General features: G+C 45.7%; 2 protein-coding genes across 3 annotated transcripts; one reads left to right on the top strand and one right to left on the bottom strand.

The window, feature by feature from the left end:
* Nucleotides 148–18627, bottom strand: LOC8058751 (respiratory burst oxidase homolog protein F). Its single transcript, XM_002464917.2, has 14 exons — nucleotides 17868–18627; nucleotides 3749–3863; nucleotides 3619–3667; nucleotides 3428–3538; nucleotides 2868–3248; nucleotides 2358–2744; nucleotides 2178–2273; nucleotides 1961–2076; nucleotides 1720–1822; nucleotides 1412–1579; nucleotides 1195–1326; nucleotides 976–1104; nucleotides 788–866; nucleotides 148–455 (listed from the first exon to the last, which is right to left on the bottom strand). The coding sequence occupies exons 1-14, from the start codon at nucleotides 18403–18405 to the stop codon at nucleotides 346–348; spliced, it is 2514 nt and encodes an 837-aa protein (XP_002464962.2). The 5' UTR covers nucleotides 18406–18627; the 3' UTR covers nucleotides 148–345.
* On the top strand, nucleotides 9582–14520 carry LOC8058750. Of its 2 annotated transcripts, XM_021451424.1 has the most exons (4): nucleotides 11851–12390; nucleotides 12710–12791; nucleotides 12901–13584; nucleotides 13683–14520. In XM_021451424.1, exons 1-4 carry the CDS (start codon nucleotides 12295–12297, stop codon nucleotides 13901–13903), a joined length of 1083 nt encoding a protein of 360 aa, XP_021307099.1. In that variant the 5' UTR covers nucleotides 11851–12294; the 3' UTR covers nucleotides 13904–14520. The 2 variants fall into 2 exon arrangements, with proteins under 2 accessions (XP_002467523.1, XP_021307099.1); XM_002467478.2 differs by adding an exon at nucleotides 9582–10267 and having other exon boundaries at nucleotides 11363–12791; nucleotides 12901–13882.

Below are 19278 nucleotides of genomic sequence, written 5' to 3'. Positions count from 1 at the left end.
AGTTAATTTGTTACATATAATTTTTGAATCATTGGGAGTAGCTAGCATGCAAATGATTGGATGAAAGCAAAAGAGGAGGAAATCAACCTAATTCCGAGGACTAAGGCAAGTATGACTTGTACATCATCAGGGCATGCAGACTTTGACTTCGTTTCAAATGACAATTTGCTGGTTTAATCACAGGTCGTGGCTCATCATCAGTGCCACATTTGCCAAAAATGTATTCTAGCAGGCACATGCTTTTTAGAAGACAGAATCTTCAGTGCCACTTTCTGTTGAGACGTGTTCTTGCAATTGACAATCCTATACAAATCTAGAGCTGATCTATCTGTGCTAATTCTGTTATTAGAAATGTTCCTTGTGGAACACAAATCTCGTGAATGTTCTCATATTCACTTTGTGGCAGAGCTTCTCCAGTTGTCTTCCCAAATCGTCTGGACCACAGTAGAAAACCCCTGTCAATGCATTCAAGCTCAATTTAGGAGGAACACAGAAGCAAATGTTTCTTCTTATAAGCTTCTTTTGCTAGGTTGCCCTAATACAGATTACAGAATAAGAAAATTGCTGAGTGGGTAGGAGCAAATTTCTGCAGCTCCTTGGGACATGAAGATGAATGAGAATATTGGCATGTAACGGACTAGCAATTATACTTGAAACGTTACGGCCAAACAAAGTCACTAAATAGATAAAGAATGCACTTTATTTGCCTTCCTCATCTCTAAGTTTCATTCCATTTTCAGGCAGGGAAATACTTAGTTTCTAGGCATGAACAAGACAGTACTCTTACCTATCCTCTCCCCGATATGCCTTCTTGCAAGACCATGGAGCACTCTAGGCCAGTTTGGCCTCGAAAAGTGCGTACGAACCTACAAATTGAACAACTCTGTTTAACGTTCCACATTCTACAATCAAAGATATTAGGCGCATATATGACACTTGTCATGCGTAGTTGCCTTGGAAAGTAGATACACTTACCGGAGTTTTAGAGATGATATCAATGCCATGGCGTGCAAAATGAAGTGCTTGAATCACACTTATTAGCATCGACCGCTTATCACCTTCTTGGTAGACACTTGTCAGATAGTTATACATTTCTATCACACCCTACAAGCACATGAGTGATGTGGTCACATGGAGTACTATTTCTGAAGAAGATATGGTCGCTGTTTAATTAAAGTGGTTATAAAAGTGAACCTGCTTGCTATCTAGAACTGAAACCTCTTTCATGATATCCCTGAACCACTCAAAGGATCCCTGCTCTCTTGTCACCCAATAAAAGTAGGCCTTCTTCAGTCGGTCGGAGTGATAATTTAGGCTGCCATGTCCCTGAGATAGTTCAGATAATAAATATGATAAATCTTCAGCTGATAGAAGTATATGAAATTACATACCATGCAGGTGCAGTCATTACCTTATCTAATCCATTGGCAATGTCTTTAAGAACACTTATGAAAGGCGTTGCTCCTATTCCAAGCCCAATTAACAAGATAATTTCATATTTGGAGTGATCCTGTGATGCTGCACCGTAGGGACCATCAAATAATATTTTGGGCAGGCTGGAGTTGCTGGAAAGCAGTGCCTACAAACCTCAAAACATATATTTTAAGTATCACTGTAAACTTGCAAATAATAGCATTATGAATAATTATTGTTTCAAGAGTGTCTGAGAAAAAAAAATAGTTGTTTCATTGAAGAGTGGGTAAAGAACTGGTGCTTTACCTGTTGGAAGACATTATACATTTGGTAGCTCCAATCACCAAGAGATCTTATGTGGATGCTCAAGTGATCATCATCTGGAGCAGATGTAAGGGAAAATGGGTGCCTGAGACAGTTTGATAAAGTAAATCTAGAATTAGTAGAGGTAAGAAGGATGCATTTCATTCAAGTGACAGCAGGAAATTAACTAAACATTGGTGCAGCACACAGTGACTATATAATCAGTAGCGATCTATCTTCTCACCATTCAAACTTTGATACTTCTGGACATTGGACAAATACATACATTCCACTTCGATATTGAAAACCTGGAGGCTTTGTCACCTTGAGGGCAAGTACCTTCCCTGGATAAGTTGTTGCCTGTAAAGGAACAGAAAACGAAAAAACAAAACTAAGATTGAATTGACATAACAGCTCATATTTTCATTGAAAAAAATAGTATTTGTTGCAGATTATCACACATTGAGGATCTTGACATCAAACACCATAGATCTGACCATCCTGTAGAATCGTTCTCCAACGTAGATCACCACAGGAATTGCGACATACATCCATGTCTGATACATGCATTTTTGTGGCAATCAGAGGGGCATAAGCATACTGAGCTTGATTTATTTATTTAATGAGCAGTATTATATTACCGTCTTCTCTGCGACATCCTTTGCTAGGAAGAGGAACATGGAATGCACGATGAGGAGAACATAGACGGCAATGAACACATGGTGTGAGTACCAGAAGGAATTGAACCCAGCAAACTGTCTGACAAGAGGCGGCAGCGTTCCTGGATTCCTTCTCCAAGGACTACTAGCAAGCAAGAATGCGATCAACATTAGGACCACCATTGCTATACCAGTTATCCCCTCGGTTGATGCCACTATCTCCAGGTAGGATGGCTGGTGGTACCCAAAGTCAGAAGCAATTGTACGTCCAAAGAAGGTCTTTTCTGCTCTTGCAATCCTTGGGAAGTCACATGCCAGGTGGATGCCTCCATGAAGGATTATACCGATCACAATACCCGCCGCAACAAGCTAAATTAAAAGATGAGCGTTAAACTCAGATCATCAGACCAGTAAAGCATGACACAACACAGTTGAAAAAGGATTACACACACACACACACACACACACACACACACACACACACACACACACCTTGTGGAAGTTAATGTTGTCATTAAATGGGATGGCCGAGTTGATAACACGGCTTCTCCTGAGCCAAGTGACTGTGTTGCGGCAAACAGGTAGGAGCACAATGGCCATGTTGAGCTTGAGTGTCTCTGCGGCCCCCTTGGCCGTCGACAGGCAGTACCCCATTACCTCAAAAGCCAACCGCTGTCTATACTGCATGAACTTCCATGTGAAGAGTGCAGCACATGCCATGAGCCACAAGAAAACCACAAATATACGCCTCCATTGAGCTTGGAAGAAGACTATGGTTGCAGTTAGTATCTGTTGGCTGCATTTTATTGGCAATGGTATTGCCCAGCAAGTTGGTTGGAGATCCCTTGACAGGCCCTTCCTCATGACATTCATCTGTAAATTGAATTTGAAGACACACGTCTTAATTTGCTATCACCAAATTCCAAACTTTTGTATATGCCATCAATTGTATTTACTAACATGGGGTTCCGTACCGACATAATGATGATAGTAGCATAATTATACATGGTTATGCATGAAGAACTGTTTGTTTTAAATTACTAGGAAGTCACCTGAATGACTCCTTGGCCTGTCTGGAGCTCTTCTAGGATCAAGTTTGTGTATTCAGTGGCCTCATCTTGGTTTAATGTGAGCTTGTTCAGAGAGGCACTGAACATAATTGCCTGGTAAATTACAAGCACATATGGAGACGTGTTAGGCTCACAACAATAACAAGTAAATTTTCATCATAGATGACTTCTACCTGCTTAATATGCTTTTCTGTGATTCTGCTAGTTGAGTTTCTGTCGCAGCTGCAAAGATATGCTTGTGTAAACATTTCTGGTTGATCAGCGTACTGTAAAGAGTTGGGGATCACAGTTCAGGAAGAATACCTATCCATTGCTATTCTGATGCCATGACTAGGAGATCGACCGATCGACCTACTGGAGTTGATATTTAGATTGACCGGGAGAGGATATACGGATGAACTGTTAGATTCACTCTCACCTACAGAAGCAAGTAAATTGTTTGAATGAAGATCCAGGCCTTGTTTAGTTCCGAAAAGATTTCGGATTTCGGTACTATAGCACTTTCGTTTGTTTGTGACAAATATTATCCAATTATGGACTAACTAGGATCAAAAGATTCGTCTCGCGATTTCCAGGTAAACTGTGTAATTAGTTTTTGCTTTCATTTATATTTAATGCTTCATGCATGTGCCGCAAGATTCGATGTGACGGGAATCTTAAAAACTTTTTGCTTTTTGGGTGAACTAAACAAGGCGCCAGTAAAAACAGGCGGCTGCGTACTCTCTTCCCGTGCCCCCTGCTCCACGCCTCCACCTACCCCCGCCGGAGAGATGTCCGCTGCCCCAGCTAGACCCAGCAGTAGCCGCCACTTCCTCGATCAAAGGTCAGTCCCTAGTGGCGCTCGTCGTCGTCAACGGCGAGGAGAGGGATGGCGCGGCGACAGGGACTAGGGACTAGGGAGAGGGGGCAGAACCGCAGAAGCCGGCGACTCGCCGTGCTTGACCCTAGCGACGGCAGCAGCAATCTTGGTCCCACGCAACATCAAGGCTGGGGATTTCGGGTCGGTGACCGCAGGCTCTAGCCGCACCCACCGGCCACCGCGGACACCTACGCCCTCGCCGCCTCTATCCATGACGAACAACGGCTAGTCGTCCGTGGGTCGGCGGTGCTCGAGCCGCCAGTGACGAGCACTACCACAAACTTCTTCTTCTTTTTTACAGAAGAGTCAAAAACGGTTTTGACTTTTAAAAATTATTTAAAGTCATAAAAATAAATTTTAATATGGTCTAAGGTCTGTTTGGTTGACACTAGTAAAGTTTAATCCCATCACATCGAATATTTGGACATATGTATGGAGTATTAAATATAAACTATTTACAAAATTAAAAACACAGAGTAATTTGCGAGACGAATCTTTTAAGTCTAATTAGTCCATAATTGCAACTAACTACCAAATAAAACAAAAGTTTATACCTATTAAACTTTAACACTCTTAACCAAACACCTCCTAATACCTATAGCACTGAGGACTAGTGGACCACGCAAGTTTAGCCACGAGAATTTGAACGCACGGATCCATTTTCTTCTACCACCACAATATAGTCACTTATGGATATTTATATGATTATGTAATTTTGTATTAATACGTATGAATTTCATAACTAATATTTTAACTCAAAAACGATCTGTCCACATCAAGGCTTATGTAAAAAATTAAAAAAATATGAGAACTTAATGTATAAATTTGGGTTCGTAAATGATCTAAAATAACATCGACTCTAAAGTTTTAGATCTCATGGAACGCTACAATTTTGATATAACTATTGTCTTCGTCTAACTCTTTTTAAAAAGATTATTTTTTTAACGTTATGAGTTTATATGTGTTATAGCTATTTTTAAGGGTGCTTCTAGTGGTTGACTTCGTCATCCATCCTTGAAAAATGATTTCTAAAGGATGCCGCTTAGAAGTCATATACGGTTGACATAAGCAAATGTCTCCGAAAATTATTCCTGGAGGTAATTCTCTAAGTCCCAAATATAAAATCTCTCCAAAAGCATATCCCGAGTAGTAATACTCCCCCATTTATTTATCAGAGTTATCTTACCGAAAAAAATTCTCAAAAAATTAGAGTAATCTAAGCTAGGGACCACTATTTTCATCTTTTACCAAGCACATGCGGCTCCTCTCGCTTGTCTAATTAATTTAACCGTCTGCATATAGTTCCATTCATTGGCCGAATTAATTTTTCCTTAGTCACTGCGCACGACTCTATAAGAACTATGGAGTAATCAAGAAAGAGGTATGGGGCAGCCCCATTATCCACTCTTTGCCTGTGTTGAGATTACTTTTGGCAGCATTAAGAGCCATCATCCAGTGGAGAATCCAGCCAGAGAAATGACGCAGGGTGAATTTTTACTATGAAACTTTAAGTAACCAACGACAACATCCACGTTAAGGCCATAAAACAGCCAATAAGAATCAACGTTACTTTTTAATATCAGAATTATCAATAATACATGTTTTTATGGAGAAATACAATATAGAACCTGTCAATTTTGAAGCTATTGTTTGAACAACTTAGGGTATTTACAATGCAGACTTTATCATAGAGTCTAAAGTTATTTATTACCTCGAACAATATGGATTTAGAGTCTAAATAAGACTTGAAGTCTTATTTTTTTCTACCTCTTTCTTCAATAAATATGTTTACATATCAGCAAAATACCATAAAATAATATGTAATTAATTGTCTTAGACTCTGTGACAGAGTCTTGTATTGTGAGTGTCCTTAGATCAACCACAATAAATATAGACTAAGCAGTTCGCTTTTGTGTCAATGGACAAAACGAGAGCCTAGGCACGGGTGGGGCAGCCAGCTGCGAGCCACGCCACTGTGGGAAGCAAGCGGCCGCAAGAGCTCTGATCGGCCAGGGCTCTAGGGCAGTGGGGCCTGGTCACTGAGCACCCAGGGAATGGCCAAACGAGATACGAGGATGGTGAGGGCGACTCGGCGAGTGCGAGCAGTGAAGCCACGATGTCGCGTCGTTCTCTGTTTGCGTTAGGAGCTAGAACCATGGAGCGGCACAACAGGTGAGTGCTGCCACCTAGGTACTTGGCGCATGCCCTAGTCCTTAGGACTGCCTAAGTCTGTTGGGCTTGGGCATTGGAAATGGTCGTGGCCTATGATGCTCTTTAGTCTCCACTTTTGAATAGTCAAACTGAACCAAAGCAAGCAACCAGCGTCACCGTTGTATTCAACCTCGTCGCACCCGAGTGCTCGGCCACAGGGACCTAGGGCGGCCGCCCTAGCTCGCTCCACTGGTGGTTCCGCCACTGCCATCATCTACGTTCCTTTGAACAAAAAAAGAGCCATAATCTACCTGAGCAAACTCGTTTTTGTTGAGGATTAATTATTAAGATGATACTGTTTAATGAAAGCCAATTTTATATAAAACGGACATAGAAAGAAGCCCTTTACTCAAGGAGTTAAGGGCATTTGCATAAGCACGTCTTTTATGTGGATATCCTACTATTTATTATATTAATTTGTCTTAAATTTCTATAATAATATATGTATTCGTGGATGGAGTGAGTAGCTCATTTTTATTTTTTGTGTGTAAAAGTACGTCTAAAGAAAGACAAAAAAGGGTCAAAGCAAATAGAATACAAACTTATAAAAAAAGAGGCTCTCTGTCAAAAGAACTAACCAGCGTTAAAGGATGTTTGGTCGGGGGTGATAAAATTTAACAAACGGACCTTTTTGAGTAGTGTTCAATTATAGACTAATTAGGCTCAAAAGATTCGTCTCTCAAATTATTCTCTAGTTATTGTTTTAGTTTTGTAAATAATATATATTTAGTACTTCATGCATGTGTTCAAACATTCAATTTGATGGGTGATAAAAATAATCCCAACAGCGAACCCAAAAAAACATATTCTTCCACATCTCCTGCCTTCGCCTTCCCTCCCGCGCTCGCACAAGCATGAGGCTGGCCGGATCCCACCGCGTGCCGTCTAACCGCTACTGCTCGCCTCCCTCCCCGCCTCGCATCATCGGACGTCGGGTCCACCTCGCCATTGTCCCTGCGCGTTCGGCGAGGTCCCTCCCATACACGGCCTTCTAGATCCCGCCGTGCGCCGTCCAACCGCAGTCGCTCGCCTCCCTCCCTACCCTGTCGTCGTCGTCCTGGGGTAGAACTACCGTCATCGGGTCAACCTCCCTCCCCGCCTCGTTATCGTCAGTTCCACCTCCCTTTCCCTCTTCGCCATTGTCGGATGTCAGGCCCACCTCGTCGTCGTTCCCTGTGCAGCCAACGAGGTCCCTCCCACTATGAGATCGCCTCGCTGAGCCGGCCAAGCCCCACCGCGTCGTCGCATGCCCACCTTGCTCCGCCAGAGAATGCATCGAGAGAGAGGAGATGCATTTTTGCATTCCGTCGCGGCTCGTATTAAAAATGGGGGAGTCATATGCGTCTTCCATCGGAGCTTGGATTTGGATAGGAAAACCACTATACATGACACATTTTGGGTGTGTTTTGTTTCCTAGCTAATTTGTAGCTTGGCTAGAATCTTGGCCTAGGTAGCTTTAGCCTGTTCGCATCAAGCCAACCTCTGTTTGTTTGGTTGTTTGTACTGTATCAACATGACTAGTCTCAGTCTCTCAGAATATGTTTGGTTGCTTAGTTTATTTTGATATAGTCACCTCTTCTCTAAATTGGAAAGGTTATCCCTTTGGGTGATATTTGGATAGTGAGTAGGATTGAGAAATGGATATATGTTAGGTTATTCAGTAGTGGGTTAAGGATCAGAAAATTAGCGTTATTGTGTTGGGTTAAGGTTTGGGTTTAAGTGGGCCCCATATTCTTTCAATGAAAAAAAAGAAAACAAAGGCTATTGCCTGGCCTTATCCATTACCCTGCTCATAGCTAGGCGGGGACAGGTAAGCAGACAGACCATGCACCAATCAAGCTATATGGAAGTAATTGATTGTGTTTGATTTCACGAGCTCCTCATCGGCCTACACTGCAAGGCGAGCGCGGGAGTGAGATGGGAGCTGAGCAGGTCTGGTGAGCGCGGGGTGTGCGATGGGAAGTGAGGAGAAGCGGAGCAGATGCATGAGCGATGCAACGACGCGAGCTGGTGGTGTTGTGGCCGGGTGGCGGCAAGTAAATGGATGCAACATCGTGAGCTGATGCATCGGTGATGCAGCGACGAGGATGAGGACCGCGACACGGCTGTGCCTGCCTGCTGCCCCCGCCTCCCCATCTACCACGCCCACGCCGTGCCTGCCAACTACTGCGTGGCCGTGGCGGAGCCGTAAGTCGGCACAAGTCAGCACACTCTCTTCGTCTCCATCAGCGGACCGAGCCGCCGTTGTGGAGAGCGCGAGGTGATGCGCAGGCGAGCGGTCCATACTCCAGAGGAACATCGGCGGGGACGGTGCACGGGTGACTGCAAGGGACGTGAGTGGAACAGCAAAAAATGACCCTCCCTACGTTCTTCTAGAGCCTTCAAAGTTGCTAATCTGGGCCTAGCTAGAGACTATCAAACACCCGAGAGGTGACTTGCTAGAGCCTGATTGAGAGTTAGATTGAGAGTTAGGCATACAACTAAACAGACTCTTGTGTTTGGGTCATGTTTTGGGTAAGCTGTTGAAGATATTCTTATATGGACATCCTTCTATTTATTGTATCTTAAAATTTCTATAATAATACATGTATTTATGGATGGAGTGAGTAGCTCATTTTCTTTTTTATGTGTAAAAAAGTCTAAAGAAAGCAAAAAAGAGAGGGAAAGCAAATAGAAAACAAACTTATCTCCCACAACTAAAAAGAACAAAACGTGGATACTTTTTTGTGCGATAAAATTTTGGTTCGTCCGTCTGTCTACTTACGGTCCCGCGACTCCGTGCTCTGTGCGCCGATAGGTGGGACGTGCAATCACCCCCAATCACCGGCAATCACTCTGCATAGCACGCGCCAGCCTGGGTACTTTTTAACCGCAAACCAAACCGAACCGAATTATCGGTTTATTCGGTTTTCAGTTTCGATTTCGGTTTTTGGTTCTGCATTGTTCGGTGTTCGGTTTCGGCCGAACAAACCGAGATATATGAAACAGACCAGAAATGCACAGCACTCCGTCGCTACCCACTTCCCAGACCCCAGCCCGCCAGCCCACCAAGGCCCATCAAGGCATCAGCCAATTCCTGCGAATCTCCAAGGCCCCACGCCCCACCCCATCCGTCCGGCCATCCGCTGCCCATCCCGCCGCCCGGCAACACGGCAGCACCAAAACGAAACCCTAAATCCTCGTCCTCGTCCAGGCGACAGGCAAGGCCGCGGCACCCAGCACCGCGTCGGCGGACGGCCCAGCACGGCAGCATCTCCGCGCGCCATGGCCTCATCCCGGAACCCCGATGCACTGGCGGCGCCGGCGCTGACTCCGGCGCCCGCGGCGGTGGCGCAGGCCCAAAACCCTAGCATTGCCCCCGGCGACCCGCCGTCGCCGGAGATGGAGACCACGGCGGAGGCTCTCACGCGGGAGGAGGTCCTCCGGCGGCGCCGGCGCCGCGCGGCCCGGCTAGCCGGTGTATACCGCCGGCTCTACTGGGCCATGGCCGAGGAGGTGCGCGCGCGGCACCGGCAGTACGTCTGGGACCTCGCCCGGAGCCCACTGGAGGCAGAGCAGCCGCCAGCCCCTCCCGGGGTGCCCATCCCGGCGGCTGGGGAGCCGCCGAGGCCGGCGCCGGTGCCGAGGAGGAAGAAGTGCGGATTCACAGGGTGCAAGGTGCGGGCCATGGCCACGACCCGCTTCTGCCACTCCCACGTCCTCTCCGATCCCAAACAGCTGCTGTACAAGCCCTGCGCGTACATCACTAAGAGGTTCGTCTCTTCTCCCTACACTACAAGTGATTTGGAAGAAGGTATTCGTGGATCTTGGTCTGATTAGGGTTACTGATTCCGTCGCCTTTGCTAGTCTGGATCTGGCCAGCTAGTCATTCAGGTTTATTGTTTCTGAAAGGGGATGCAACCTCTATATCTCCGTTGTGGGTTGAATTGCCATGCTTCTCTGGAGAAATCTTTGAGATGACCCCCCATTTGTGCGTTTTTGTATATGTTAATGACTGATTGAGACAGATGGGGCCATTAAAGATGCTACTGTATTTGTGGTGTTTTATGTGTCATTTTGTGATTTTATTTCGAGGGAATGTGCTTTTTGAATTTCATTCAATAGTGCTAAATAGGATGTGTAGGCTCCAGATCAGTTGTTCCATATGGACACTCTGACACGTCCCTCGTATCTGTTCATTGCTGCATAGACAAGTGTTTTCATTGTAGGTGTTGCCTAAATTTGTTCAAGTTGTGCAGCATAAATTTGTGTGCTTGTCTTTTCAGTTCTAGCTTATCTCTTATGGATAGCTGATGTTGCATTTCATAGAGTTCTCCCAGTGCACTATACGAACCTTACTTTTAATAGCAAGCTATTTTATAATTTAGCAGAGTTGGATCGATCAGTTTCAGCAAATAATGTAATGACACAAGCAAATAATGTATATGGTTGTTTTTCTCTGTCTAAGTGAGTGATACATGTTTGCTAATGAAATATGATTTCCTATCATCATCATCATCATCAAGTTCCATCTAAAATAGGTTGTGATTTTGAGTAAGCACCTCAAATTGGACGTGCTTTAATGTGGTTGTATACTTCATTCAGATTTTACTGTTTGTGGGTTTTTATTTGCATCGCTTAACCTAATTATAATTTGAAAGCTCTGTTTCAAAGGCGTCCCCTAGGCGTCCATGCATACCCAGCTTGCCTTGGGGGGGGGGGAGGGTCTTATTATGCCTTTCTGCTTATTTTTACTTAGACCACCAATAGCATAGTAATTTTTTGATATAAGTTACTAATTCATGAAGTTTTCTTCGCCTTAATTGATTTTATCATGAATGTTCTAACTCTTGCCCCTGTTTTTCCAGTGGGCTACAGGGTGGGCTTGTCACCTGTGGTAGGCCAATCATAAAGTCTGCAGCTCCCTCCCTCTGTAATATTCACTTGCAAAGATGTCAGAAAAGCATTGCACAAGCTTATAGGAAGGTTGGCTTTAACCCACCCCTTACAGGCAAGGTCACCCCAAAGTTTAGTGTTTTGGTTGCTGAATGTGTTCGTCAGATCCAAGACAAAAGGAGAAAATCACTGAAACCTACAGCACGACAGAAATGTCCTAAAGATGGAAATGTTGACTGAACCATACCTCGATGTACATGTGTGCACAAACTTCATGAGATTATTGTTCTGAGGTTTATACAAAGCAATGATAACGTACTCTGCCAGATTACTACAGTCAGTCCTGGTTGAATGATATGAATAATGGAAGCTTGCATGGTATGCATGAGTTGAAGGTTTAAGTGTCATTGGAAGAATGGATGTCATGGGAATTGTTGTCAGTAGCATAGTTGAAATGAAAATTGAATGAACAAGCTCGTGGGAGAATCAAGTATCAACTGCGAGAGTGTGCAGCGTGCAGTAATAGAATCTTGAGGAGTTCTATGTTCTATTATTTAGCAGGCAGTCTTTTATCATGAGTTTTTGTGAGTTGCTGAACATGCAGCAAGACTGCATGGTTGATATGGTGGTGTGTTGAACATCATCGGCTTGTTGGTAGTATTATGCAGCCTGCATGAGAACTGGTGATTGCCAGCATCAAACCTACCTACATGGGCTCATATGAAAAACTTGACCACTCCTAGGATATCACTGTTCACATGTTGATATTCCATTTTGGAGTTACACAGATCCAAATTGCAACCCGTATAGGTAGCTCGGAGGGAAATTGCGCATATTCTGGAGGAAACAGTTGCCAAATTGAGATTCAGTACAGGCGCTTATTGTGTGCTTTGCAGAGAGATGTATGAATGCAAGATTTGTACTTCCATGGCTAATGGACTTTGCACAATATGAGATGCTACTTACTGAGAATGTCGCGCATCATGCACCAAAGTTAGAGGTTATGAGGATACTGCAGTACACATTTATGTTTATAGAATTTCATGGTGTTGCACAAATAATTACCCTTTGTGGCTTTATGGATTGTAGCTGATAAAAAATTAAAATCTCGCTACAATGTATAGGTGTATTAGATTATTTGGTTGCAGTTAAATGGCTGTAAGAACTCAGGTCTGATAAGGGCTAAGGCGACATAAGAGCATTTTTCCAGACATCATATTTTTGCTGTTTCCTGTTAGATGTTGCAATATGTAAATCAGTGAATGGCATTTGAGTTTACTTCTTGCAGTTAAATCAGTGATGTTGCAATATGCCCACAGACCCGCACCCGTGGAGGAGTACGCCATGGCGGAGCAGGCAGAGGCACAAGTCCGCTGGCTGCGCCTGCACTAACAAATCGAGGTGAGTTCTCATGCACACACTTGAATGGACACTTTTTGGTGCGATAAAATTTTGGTTCGTCCGTCTGCCTACCTGCGGTTCTGTGACTCCGTGCTCCATGCGCCGGCAGGTGGGACGTGCAATCACCCCCAATCACTGGCAATCACTCTGCATCGCACGCGCGACTCTCCTTTCTCCCCAATTGTCACGCAGGTGGGCTCCAAACTCGCGCCGCCAGCCGGCGTCCACAACCACATCCGCCTCCACGGCCTGCACCCCACCGCCTCCGTCCGACTCGCTCTAAGTCGCAGGCTGCAAGGAATTGGCCTTCCTCAGACGTCGCCAGGCTTCAACGCAGCCACCGTTCGACATCCGCAACCGGCCGTGTCTCCGCGATCTCCCTCGCTGGTCATCGAGTCCGAGGCTCCACGTGCCCCATCCCTCCTATGGCATTGTCTCCTCAAAACCTCAGGCAGGCAGCGGCAGCTACATGGAAACCCTAGCCACCGCCGCACTCCAGTCATCGTCATGCACAGGCCCAAGGGGAGCAGCGGCAAGTCCACGTTCTCCCTCCAGTTGGTGCGGGGGCGTCCTGCACTCCTGCCTCCTGGAGCACCGGTCGCTGCAGGTCCCCAAGGCGCCTCTTGGGCCACCAAGCCAGCCCCGCCGGCAACTAAGGCCGCCTCGCATGGCCACTGCCGGTCGTCCACGCCACTGCAGGCCCGCCCTCGTGGAGGAGTACGGCCTTCGGTGACAATGAGGCGAAGAACAGGTCACAGTAGAGCGATACCGACGAGCCCGAGGCCAAGCGCTGGTACAAAAGCCCCAGATTTCGCTACTCATTCAATCACAAGTTGAGCCGTATTTTCTTGTTTCTGGAGCTCATATACATGTATCTGCCTGATCTGGAAGGAGGACGGTGCATCTGTGCCCAGATGGACAGCGATGCACGCTCTCCTTCGATTTGGCGCCTGTGCAGAACTGCAGATGGGTTACTGCTATTTGTCTCTTTACGAGTTGATTGTCAATATGTGTTTGCACTTACTTCTGCACTACCTACTTATAAAAATGCTCAATCTCTGTTAATTCACATCAATGCGTTTTTAACTGAAGTAATTTTTTTATTAATTTGATGAATTTGGGTTTAAATTTACACTGCAGGATGGAATTTATGCAAGTTAACATATTCTCTTTAGCATGTTTCAGAGCAAAATGATGACCATGAGACAGGATATTCGATTGATTGGCCATGAAATTTGACATGACTGGAAAAATAAAAATCTAGCTGGTCCGTAGATCTGAGCAAACGATATGAATAATTACTTTCCTACAACATATATAGATGATCTCTTTGTGTACATGTTCATGCCCTGGGCATTGAGATATAGAAGGTATGACTGGCAGTTTGCTTATTCTCCTTATGAATACATACGTCGGTTTATTTCCAATTGTGTCAACAAGGGTGTCATTCTGCTTTTATTTTTCCATGGGTCTCATTCAGCTTCTAATTTTCCATGAAATTAGCTTTTAGCGCTATGCCGCTATGGTCATCTTATATGTCTTATGTATCTTTAGCATGTTTTTATGCATGGTTATGAGATGAACTTGTCCCGATTTCACATTGGACATGGGGTGCTCAATTATGTTAGTGCCAATTCCAGCTTTGTCTTAGATAGAAGCATTCATTTTATTTTATTTTTCTAATTACTGTTCAATATTCTTCCTAGCTTACGTGTTCCAAATAGATCAACCTATTCTGCTGTGAATTTATCCTTTTTAAATTTTGCACGAAAATTGCCTTCTGTTTAAATGACGCACAGCTTGACCAGTATTGTTGAGTCCATAGCATGGCAACACGACAGATTGATGGTGATGGAGGGACCCGTTTCATTTTGCCATGGACGTCTGCGATTGCCTTCCAAACTCTATCCTGCTGGCTTTTGGAAGAGCGGAGATCTTGGAGTTGTTTTGCAGTAGTATGAATCCTCACTATGCAGCAAAGTGCCGTGTTGCAGCTGCAGTCCACTATGCATCAAAGTGTCGTGTTGCAGCTGCAGCCTACTCGATCCACTCCCTCCGGTGGGTCCCAAACCATTAATGCTTATGGGTTGGATTTGAGATATTATTATGTGCTCGAACTATTATTCAAACTCAGGGATTCCCAAAGGCATCGCTCTATTGCGACCCATTCTTCGCCTCATTGTCACCGAAGGCTGTAGTCCTCCACGATCTCTGCTCTTTGCTGCATAGTAGAGCCGGCAGTATACACTGGCTAGCTGGGCCGCGCGGCGCTGGCATCGCCGGATGACCTCCTCCCGCGTGAGGGCCTCCGCCGTGGTCTCCATCTTTGGTGACGGCGGGTCGTCGGGGTCAATGCTAGGGTTTTGGGCATGCGCCTCCAGCGCCACCGCCGCGGGCGTCGGAGTTAGCGCCGGCGCCGCCAGTGCATTGGGGTTCCGATATGAGGCCATGGCGCGCGGAGATTCGTATAGGCAGGGGCGCAATTTGGGGGTGGTTTCTTCGGATGTAGGGGATGGATTCTTTGTGGCTTGGTGGAGGGGTGAATGCTTCGACAGCCGACGATATGAGATCCACGTGAGGTGGGGTGTCGAAGTAAAAATTAGGCCTTGTTTAGTAAAAAAAATATGCAATTTTTTTCAAACTTTTTATCACATCAAATCTTACACACGTGCATGGAACATTCAATATAGATAAAAAATAACTAATTACATAGTTTGTCTTAGAATATGTTTTGTTGTTTGGTTTATTTTGATACAGTTACCTCTTCTCTGAATTAGAAAGGTTATCTCTTTGGATGATATTTGGATAGTGAGGAGGATTGAGAAATGGATATATGCTAGGTTATATAGTAGTGGGTTAACGGTAATGATATAGACAGGGTGTCTGAACGCGTCGAACGCCCCACCTACTCTTTCGGTGCCATCCACTTTTCACGATATCTGTCTACTCGTTTCCTCTCTCCTTCAGTCTTTCTTCTCCGCTTGTATCGCCTCGTTCTCTCTGTCACTCCCCTTGCTCTTTCCACCGCTCCGCCTCGCTTGTTTTATGTTGCTCTTCTGCGCCGTCATCGGGACACAGAGGCAGCATGCCTATGCACCCGTTAACTCGAAGCGCGCCCCACGCTGCCTGTGCAGACTTTTCTCATATTCTCTCGCGCCACCGCGCTCTCCACGTACCCACCAGAGAGGAGGACGACGACGGCGGCTCCGGCGAGGTAGGTGACACATGGATGTGGATCTAAGGCCTTCTTTCTTCTCTGGATCTAGATCTGAGGCCTTTTTCCTCTTCTAGATCTGCATTTGAGCCCTCCCCCTAACTCCTTCCTCATCATCCCCTGCTGCTCCTCCTCTCCCGTTTGGATCTAAGAGATGTGGTGGCGTCTAAGGTTCCAGTGAACTCTTGATGTTCAGCTCTCGTGTTCGTCGAAATGGTTTTTTTCCAGTGTTGCAACAGGCGATTTGGGAATGTTGCAGTGGTATTTTTTCTGTTGCAAAATAGAAAATTCTTTTTCTGATGTTTCGTTAGTAATGCTTTGAGATGTTTACAGTTGTTGCAACATCATTTTTTCGATGTTGCAGTGGATGTTTTTTAATGTTGCAGATAGATTTTTTTTATGTTGCAGTGCATACTTTTCGGTTGTTGTATTATATGTTTTTTGATGTTGCAATAGCTTTTTTTTTTGTATCAGCAGTTTTTTTTATTGTTGTAGCAAATTTTTTCGTTTGTCGCATTAGATGTTTTCCAATGTTGAAATAGCTTTTTTTCGTTTGTTGCAGCTGCTGGACGGGCCGTGGGCTATGGGGTACGACCTAGTGGTGGACGGAGATGCTGGGGGTCGACGAGGTTGACGGTGGGCAGATCTGTGCGCGTGGGGGGCAGGGGCGTGTCCCTGGCGTGGCGAGTGGGAAAAGGACCGGTTTTCTTTCTTCCTATAGGGCGGCGAAGGTGCTGGAGGGTCGGCGAGATTGAGGACGGGCGGATATGTGCGCGTGGGGGGGGGGGGGGAGGGGAGGGGGAGGGGGTGCAGGGGCGTATCCTCGTCATAGTGAGCGGGGGAAAGGGTTTGCTTCCTTTCTTCTTCGTATAGAGGCGGACAAGATCGGATTTGCATCTCTACTTTTTTTTTCCTATCCATGCGGAGGGTGGGTGGAGGCGTGTATAAAGAATCAGCGTCTGTAGCGCCCGGATCGGACGTCCGGGCGCTAGCAGTACCGTTTTTTTCCTATCCATGCGGAGGGTGGGTGGAGCGTGTATAAAGAATCAGCGTCCGGACAGTAGCGCCCGGATCGGACGTTCGGGCGCTAGCAGTACCGGTGGGTTAAGGATCAAGAAATTAGCGCTATTGTGTTGGGTTAAGGTTTGGGTTTAAGTGGGCCTCATATTCTTTTGATGAAAAAAAAGAAAGCAAAGACCGTTGCCTGGCCTTATCCATTACCCTGCTCATAGCTAGGCGGGGACAGGTGAGCAGACAGACCATGCTCCAATCAAGCGGACCGAGTGTTGTTGTGGAGAGCACGAGGTGATGCGCAGGCGAGTGGTCCATACTCCAGAGGAACACCGGCGGGGATGGTGCACGGGTGACTGCGAGGGACGTGAGCGGAATAGGGACAAGAGCTCAGCCAAGCTTGGTCAGTAAAAAATGGCCACTCCCTGCGTTCTTCTAGAGCCAGGAGAGAGCCTTCAAAGTGGCCCAGTCCTTGCGTTCTTCTAGAGCCAGGAGAGAGCCTTCAAAGTGGCTAATCTGGGCCGAGCTAGAGACTAAAACAGGTAACCAAACAGCTAAGAGGTGACTTGCTAGAGCCTGATTGAGAGTTAGGCATACAACCAAACAGACTCTTGTGTTTGTATCATGTTTTGGGTAAGCTGTTGGAGATATTCTTATATGGATATCATAGTATTTATTGTATTAATTTGTCTTAAAATTTCTATAATAATACATGTATTCATGGATGGAGTGAGTATCTCATTTTCTTTTTTTATGTGTAAAAAAAGTCTAAAGAAACAAAAAAAAGGGAGGGAAAGCAAATAGAATACGAACTTAAAAAAAAGCTGTCCTGCGCGGTCAAAAGAACTAACCAGCGTTACTCCTCCGCGACCTCGACGCGAAATGATGAAGCACTCCTCCCTCCAAAGCACTCCACCTCAGCTCCCCCGTGCTGTCGCGCTCGATGAACTCCTCCATCGACCTCAGCGACTGCGCTCGCAGCAGCCTTGACCTCCCGGCGGCTTCCACATCCAGCTCACCGTCGTCGCTGCACGCATGGAAAGACGTGCTGCGCGACCACACGGCCGCCGGCGACGTCGTCGTCGTCGTGGAGTAGTCATCGTCGTAGACGTAGTAGTCGTCGTTCCCCTGGAAGAGCACCTGGATCTCAATGTCCGATGAACTCCCAGAACTCGTCGACGACGGGCAGGCGCTCAGGGACGCTGCCACCGCGTCGCCGTCGCCAACAACAACGTTGGACACGAACTGTATGGAAGGACTGCGGGCCGCCGGCCAGACTGGAACTGGAGAAGTGCCTGAAAATCCAGGCTCTGACAGCGGTGACGAACTTGGTTGCATGGCAGGGTTCTTTGAGCTAGAGCTGGGTTCATGGGAATGGGAGGATGCCATTATGATTTGGAATGCATACGATGTGCAGGGAAGCTCACACAGTTTCTAGCAATGGTTGATGTGTCTGTGCTACTTTTAAGGGTTTAGATTTGTGCAAGAGTACAAGAGCAGGGCTGGTCATTGTGCAGTGGTGGTGTGGTTGGATTATTTGGTAGGCCGGGAGAGGGTGTGCGATGGTGAGGCGAGGTGGAGTTAGGAATTGACTCGTGATCATGCGTATGTGATAGCTTTTGGTTGGCCCAAGCTTATCATTGGATCGTCCCATGTCAAGGGGCATGGCAGCTAGGATCATGATGTGCTGATGATTGTTGATCTGTGAATGAATGAATTAGCGTTCTCCGTGCGGGCTCAGACTGGTTCAGAGCTCGGTGGGTCGTCATTCTAGCCTAAATGCCTAATGCATCCATCACGCGAACGATAAAATGTGCATGCTTGACATACAAATCTGTAAGAACCCTGGTGCTTCAATTAAGTAGGGGCTATGCAGAAACAATGGGTCGGTCAAAAGCTGGTTTCAGCTGTGGGTTTTAAAACCAACACTACACCGTAGATTTTATCCGTCCCTACCACCCTACCGACCCATTTCTAGGGATTACCCTTGAAAAATCATTTTTGGAGGTACCTGTTTATTTAAAAACAACAAACCTTGAAGACCGATTGAAAAATGTTCTTCTAGTTGAACTATAGTCAAGTTCATCTTCTCAAACTTCAAAATGGGACAAAGTCCTCAATTAACTCTCAAAATTGTTTAATTACCTCACTGTCTTAGTTAGAAATAGTTTCCAAGATAGATTTATCTTTTCAATTAAAAGTTTTGATAAACGCATGAAAAGGAATTCTAAACCTTAAAAAATATTTCTAAGCTTCTAATAA

The sequence above is a fragment of the Sorghum bicolor genome, chromosome 1 (assembly GCF_000003195.3).
Source record: "Sorghum bicolor cultivar BTx623 chromosome 1, Sorghum_bicolor_NCBIv3, whole genome shotgun sequence".
Taxonomy (NCBI): Eukaryota; Viridiplantae; Streptophyta; class Magnoliopsida; order Poales; family Poaceae; genus Sorghum; species Sorghum bicolor.
This window is presented reverse-complemented; position numbering and strand designations above follow the sequence as displayed.

What these genes read in the sequence shown, in the direction of transcription:
- LOC8058750 (XM_021451424.1), top strand. Translation starts at nt 12,295, where the DNA reads ATGAATGCAAGATTTGTACTTCCATGGCTAATGGACTTTGCACAATAT. An exon ending in ATCATGCACCAAAGTTAGAG is followed by an intron (nt 12,391 to 12,709) that starts GTTATGAGGATA and finishes ATATGCCCACAG; the next exon opens with ACCCGCACCCGTGGAGGAGT. An exon ending in GAGCCCGAGGCCAAGCGCTG is followed by an intron (nt 13,585 to 13,682) that starts GTACAAAAGCCC and finishes CTGATCTGGAAG; the next exon opens with GAGGACGGTGCATCTGTGCC.
- LOC8058751 (XM_002464917.2), bottom strand. Translation starts at nt 18,405, where the DNA reads ATGGCATCCTCCCATTCCCATGAACCCAGCTCTAGCTCAAAGAACCCT. An exon ending in GTCGCGGAGGAGTAACGCTG is followed by an intron (nt 3,864 to 17,867) that starts GTTAGTTCTTTT and finishes TTGCTTCTGTAG; the next exon opens with GTGAGAGTGAATCTAACAGT. An exon ending in CAGAAAAGCATATTAAGCAG is followed by an intron (nt 3,539 to 3,618) that starts GTAGAAGTCATC and finishes GTAATTTACCAG; the next exon opens with GCAATTATGTTCAGTGCCTC.